Raw genomic sequence first — 6000 nt, 5'->3', positions numbered from 1 at the left:
TTTTTGAGACAGGGTCTCACTATGCAGTACAGGCTGGCCTTGAACTCACTTTGTAGCCCAGGCTGGTCTCGAACTTGCAACGATCCTCCTGCCTCAGCCTCCCAAGTGCTGGGATTACAGGCGTGCGCCACTACGCCTGTTTTCTCTTTTATTAAAATAACATAAAAGCGAGGCGTGGTGGTACAAGCGTGTAATCCCAGCTCTCTGGGAAGCTGAAGCAAGGGAGTGTCAAAAGTTGGAGCAGAGCCTAGGCAGTTAACCACTAAGCCAGAGCTGGTCACAAAAAAATGAACAGAGCTGAGGATGTAGCTCAATGGAAAGGCACTTGGATCAACCTTTAGGCCCACAGACAACAAAAAGGGACATAACACTAACCATCATGCTGTTTATTTGTGGTGCTGGGGATGGAACCCAGGGTCTTACGCCTGCTAAGCAACTGCTCTACTTCTGTGCCACACCCCTAGTCCTAGTTTGTTGTTGTTTTTGTTTTTGTGATACTGGGAGTTGAAGCCAGGGAGTGCTGAGCTACAGTTCTAGTTCTAGTTCTCCTCTCTCCTCTTTTCCAATACTGGGGATTGAACCCAAGGCCTTTACATTGAGTTGCATCCCCAGCCCTTTTTATTTTGAGACGGTCTTACTAAGTTACTAAGTTGCCCAGGCTGGGTTTGAATTTGCAATCCTCCTGCCTCAGCCTCTCAGAGTGCTGGGATTACAGGTGTCCATAAGCACACCTCCCTTATGTTTTATTTTGAGTCAGGGTCTTGCAAAGTTGCCCAGGCAGGATTCAGACTTAAGCTCCCCCTCCCTCGGCCTCCCAAGTGTGGAGATTACAGGCATGCGCTACTGCGCCTGGCTGTGCACTGTTTATTTTTAAATGATTGAAACGAACCATTTTAAAGCAAACATATTCCGTGACATTTAGTACATTCACAATGTTGTGCAACCACCATCTCGACTTAGTTCCAGGACATTCCATCACCCCAAAAGGAAAGCACATACTCGTTCGCAGTTGCTCCCCCCAACCATTCATCTGCTCTGTCTTTGTGAAGTTGCCTGTTCTGAATATTTTGCGGAGAGTCATACGCTGCCTCTTGTGTCTGGTTTCTGTCACGCAGCACCGGTGTTGAGGCTTTAACAACACGAAGCAGGGCAGTGTTCCGCTCAGGGCCAAGGACTGGCCACACTCTGGCCAATCCACCTAGACTTCGGGTTGTCACCCCCTGTTGGTGGATGTGGGTAGCACAGCTCTGAATATAGGGTGCAGGATTTGCTCCAGTCCTCTCAGTTCTTGGGTGTACACCTGGGAGTGGGCTCACTGGGTAGCGTGGTGATGGTTAATCTTCGGAGGCCAACGCTGCACTGTTAGAGCGGTGGGTGGGTGGGTGTGGTCAGGCCCCCTGTCCCTCTGTGGCCCCCAGCCCTCCCCATCCCTCGCTCCCTGAGAGATTCTCTGCCCTTTCTGGAGTTCTGTACTGAGCACTTAGCCCTCCCTGGTTAAGGCAGGACCGAAGGACCCGGGGCTCCTTTTGCTCCGCCTGTCTGGACGGCTCTGGATTTCTTCCCACACGCTGGAGTTCAGCTTGCCCTGCTCCAGGGTATGGGGACCGATGGCTAAGGAGAACCCCTGCTTTGTGGCTGTTCCACAGGACCCCTCTGTATGCCAGCCAGGCCCCTAAGAAGCTGCTGGGGCCCCAGGTTCCCTGTGAGGAGTCAGAGATCCTGGCTGTGCCGTGTCCCGAGGGCGGGAGGCGTGTGAGGAAGTTCAGGGCGGCCCGTCGGCCACTGCAAGCCTTGGGTGGATAGGAAGTCTGCCAGTGCACCACGCTCACACGTTTCTCTTCCACAAACAAAGCAAAATAAAGTCTACTGAAAATACCAGGCTCATAACAACAGCAGTGGCACTTGGGGTGAAGGGGGGGCAGCTGCTTATGGGGTCATGCCGCTGTCCCACCCCTGAGGGGATGCCAAGTTGAGGCTCAAGTGGGAAAGAGTGCCCTGCAGGGAACGGAAGATGATGCCCATGCCCAGCCTTAGGCCCTGGTCTGCAGCTCCTTGGTGCCTTCCCAGTTTGGGGTACTTGTCCGCCTCCCGGCCTTGGAGCCCCCGGGGTCAGGTCCATCCTTCCCAGATCCCTTTCTCTTCCACAGGTGTAACAACCGCACCCAGTGCGTGGTGGTCGCCGGCTCTGACGCCTTTCCTGACCCCTGTCCCGGGACCTACAAGTATCTGGAGGTGCAGTACGACTGTGTTCCCTACAGTGAGTCATCTTGTTCCTCTGCGGGGGTGGGCCCTCCCCCACGTTGCGAGCGAGGAGGAGACACCTTGACCTGCACATGTGGCCCCCAGGGACGGGGCCTGCCCCAGCCTCACTCTGCTCCCAAACATGTTTGTGCACACCTGGTGCCTGCTCCCTTGCCCCACACACTCTGTCCCTTTCCACAGGGCACACACTTGGTCACACACCCACACTTGAAGGTCACAGTCCCGTGCTCTGCTTGCTTAGATCTCCTCTCCACCTTGCTGCTCCTCTGCCTCCCTCCTCCGCTGACACCCCTTGCCTTCCTAACCACCCCCTTACACACCTGCTCTTCCCTTCACTCACCCTCCTTCCCCTTCCAACTCCTTGTCCTTTTGCTTATTCCCTCATATACTCCCATGCTGGTCCCTTCCCCATCATGGAAGCTGGACTGTATCTCCCTAGAGAGACAGACCACCCTCTGAGGCCTGGTGGCAGAGTTGGTGTGAAGGGCATCAGCAATAAATTCCTATTTCCCAGTTGGTTTGCTCATTATCATGAGAGCACTTCCTGTCTGCAAAGGAAGTGCCACCATGTTGGACTAAGAGTAGCTCCCACCAAACTGGAGGAGGTGATGTGGGGAGTCAGGAGCCTGGCTGTCCTGCACCTAGCCAGGGGGAGCAAAGACAAGGTCTCTCCTCCTCCGCACCCCATCTTAACATCACCCTTTGTTCCTACCCTTTCTCTTCCCTCCTTCCTCCCCACCACCCCTTCTTCTGTCCCCTCCCACCTGGCTTCATACAGCCAACCTGGAGGTAGGGCCTCCAGGCAGAGCGGGGAGGGGGCAGGGCCACCAGGGTGTCTGAGTGAGGGAGCAGGGGAACAGGAGACCTTGTAACTCCCCCTCCTCCCCCACCCCAACATTCCCCACCCCAACCCCCAACCTTTGGTTTCTCCTCGCAGGTGACAAGGATTCCTGGCTCGAGGAAACAGGATTGCTTATGTGCTTCTGTAACTTTCCTCTTTTAGTCCTCACCCTTTCCTTGCAGTGCCTGAGGCCTCCGCCACTGCCTGAGGGGGACGCCCATGTGCTACCTGAAGCCTCCCTACAGCACTGGGGACACTGCCCACCCCGCAGCAGGGGCAGCAGGGGGGAAGCAGGGAGGCAGCGAAGGAGCTAGAACAGAGGGGAAGTCGGGTGGGCATAGGCTTCAGGGGCTCTTAACTTCTGTGGCTCTGAAACCTGGAGCAAATGACCTAATTTCTCTGGGCCACTGCAGAAGGCGGCACGAGCCCGGGAGAGCATGTGTGAGGAGCGCCTGGCCCCGGCGCCCAAGCAGACTTCTGCGTGCTGAGCGCAGACTCCCGAAGGCAGAGGCTTGTCCTCACCCCAGCGCCCAGCCCTCGCCCGGTTCCAGCTGTGCTCAGGAATGGTATGACGCCCCTTCCCGAGGCCAGCCGGGCCTCTCTACTCAGCCACCGGGGGGAGGGAAGGCCAAGCCTGCCTGAGATGCTGTCAATAGTAGAGGGGACATGGCCGCAGCCTCACAGCTTCACTTCACTGAGCCTCAGTTTCCCCATCTGTAGCCAGGGTTCTCAAAAGACTGCCTGGGAGGTGGCTGGCGTGGTTCCCAGCATTCCTAAAACCTTGGATACTCGGTAGTGGTTGCTTTTGTTGTGACTACTCATTACCTCCTACCAATTACTATTACTGCGCTGATGATCAAAATAAAAATAGCAACAGATGGTGAACTCAGCTTCTCTGAGGCAGGCAAAATACAGGGCAGGAAAAATTCCCTGGTCCACACCCAGTCCAGAGCAGGCAGATGCTGCGCAGGTACAGAGCAGAATAAAAGTGCTACAGGGCCAGGGAGGGGGATGTTAGAGACTTCCTGGGCTGAGCCTCCCCACCAAGGTGTCCAGGGCCACAACTCACAGACCAGGAGGCCTCTGGGGATGGACAGCGGGACAGCGCAGGGGACGGTGGTCCCAGCCTGGTGGGAGTGAGCCTTTGGGGACGGGTTACTCACACTCACACGCACGCTGTGGATGAGCTGGGCAGGAAAAGCTGTGGAGTGAGCTGCAGTAGCTCCTGGCCCTTCAGAAAACGGGGGCTAGAGTTGTGGTCTCAACAAAGCTAGGTGAGGAGACAGGGAGGCCCGGCAGGTGCACCCCAAACGTTCTCTGAGCATGTCCGAGTGCCAGGCCGCGGCGAGGCGCTGGGAAGGGAGCCCGTGCTGCCCCTGCAGAACTCCTTTCTGGTCCCGGGACACAGAGCTGGCGGGGAGGGGAGGGGAGCTGGTCTTCAGAGGCTGGGGTGACCCCAGTGCTGGGGAGGGCGGGTCTGGAGGGCAGGAACTCCCAAGGAGAGGGGCGCTGGATGTGGGACTCCCAGATGCTGGACTAACGCTGGATTTGCTTTACAGCCGCGCAGTCTAACCGGGCCTCTTCCTCCCCCAGGTGCCGCCCACCTATCGGGGCGGTGGACAGGGCAGGCGCAGATGGGGGCTCTTGGGTCCCGGGGTTGGGGGCTGGCCCAAGGGTGCAGGAGCGCGCGCGCGCGTGTCTGTGTGTGTGTCTGTGTGTGTCTGTGTGTGTGTATCTGTGTGTGTGTGTGTCCACCCCCACTCTGCCTCTGTCTCCCCCCGGTGCTCTCCAAGGCCAGGGCATCTGCCCGTGTGCCTCTGTCGGTCTGCGTCTGGCTCTGCTGCCCTGTTTGCGTCCTCTGGGTCGTTCGGGCTCCTGAGGGGTGAGGGGGGCACAGCTGGACCTGGGTGAGGCCAGCAGAAGGGGAAGGAGTTCAGCTGTGCTCTGGGCTGGGAGGGGCCCCGGCCTGGGAGACACTGAACTCCTTCCCCAGGGGCTCCGGTTCTCGCAGGAGGGCAGCAGAAGGGGTGGGGGGAGCCGTGTGGTTTCTCTGCTCCCCGTCCCTGGTGCCCCCCCGAGCCAGACCCCCCCCCCCAGCTGGGGCTCTCCCTGCCGCCCAAGGCTCTGTCCCGCTGCCTGTGCCCTTCGTGTCTCTCTGTCTGCCCCTCCCGTGTGTCCCCTCTCTCCTGGACTGTCTCCCTGCCACCCTGTGGCCCCATCCTCCCCCAAAGGAAGGGACTTGGGGGTGGGGGCTGAACGGATGCTACGGAAGGGGTTGGGGAAGCAGGAGCAAGGAAGGAAAGGAAAAGGGGGCGTGTGGCCAGAAAAGAAACGAAAGCAATTTAATCTCTTTTTTTTTTCTCTTTTTTTCTTGCACATTTTTTTTCAATTTGTTTTCTCTCTCTCTTCCGATGCTTAAAGTAGAAGTGGAGCAGAAAGGTAAACGCACTGTTACCAATGCTAACCCCTAACTCACACTTTGTTCTACCTGTACCATACTCATGTGACCCCCCCTCCCGGCCCTCTTCTCCCCCCCTCGGCCCGCCCGGGGGCCCTGGTGTGACCACAGCCACGGGCATCCCCCCTCCAGACACCAGAGGAAGCTCTCTCTGAGCTCAGGCAGAACTCTGCCTGTCTCTCTCTCTCTCTCTCCCCCTCCCCGCCCCCTCCCCCCCCCCCTCCCCTCTCCGCTCTCCCTGTCCCTTGTCCTGGTCCCTGTCCCTTGCGGACCGGCCTTCTCTCTCATGTTTGCCTCCTTCAGGAGCCAGTGTAAGGGGCGGGAGGGACTCCCTTCCCGGCCCGGCCCCCACGGGACCGGGTGAGCTGTCTCTTTCTCTCCTTTCTGCCTCCTTTCCCCTCACACCTTTTGCAACTGAGATCCCCGTTCAGGGGAGGTG

The 6000-nt window shown here is 58.1% G+C and overlaps 1 protein-coding gene across 3 annotated transcripts in view; it reads left to right on the top strand.

The window, feature by feature from the left end:
* Positions 1–6000, top strand: part of Adgrl1 (adhesion G protein-coupled receptor L1) — a 34563-nt gene that overhangs the window by 14306 nt on the left and 14257 nt on the right. For 2 of the 3 annotated variants that reach the window (XM_013512288.1, XM_005381088.2), the window contains exons 4-5: positions 2148–2257; positions 5528–5542. In XM_013512288.1, coding sequence (XP_013367742.1) covers positions 2148–2257; positions 5528–5542 — 125 coding nt within the window. The remainder of the gene's footprint in view (positions 1–2147; positions 2258–5527; positions 5543–6000) is intronic. The other variant, XM_005381089.2, reaches the window with a different exon arrangement.

Source organism: Chinchilla lanigera, unplaced genomic scaffold (genome assembly GCF_000276665.1).
Source record: "Chinchilla lanigera isolate Chin_1 unplaced genomic scaffold, ChiLan1.0 scaffold00014, whole genome shotgun sequence".
NCBI classification, from domain to species: Eukaryota; Metazoa; Chordata; class Mammalia; order Rodentia; family Chinchillidae; genus Chinchilla; species Chinchilla lanigera.
The sequence above is the reverse complement of the archived record's forward strand: the minus strand, read 5'-3'. Positions and strand labels throughout refer to the sequence as shown.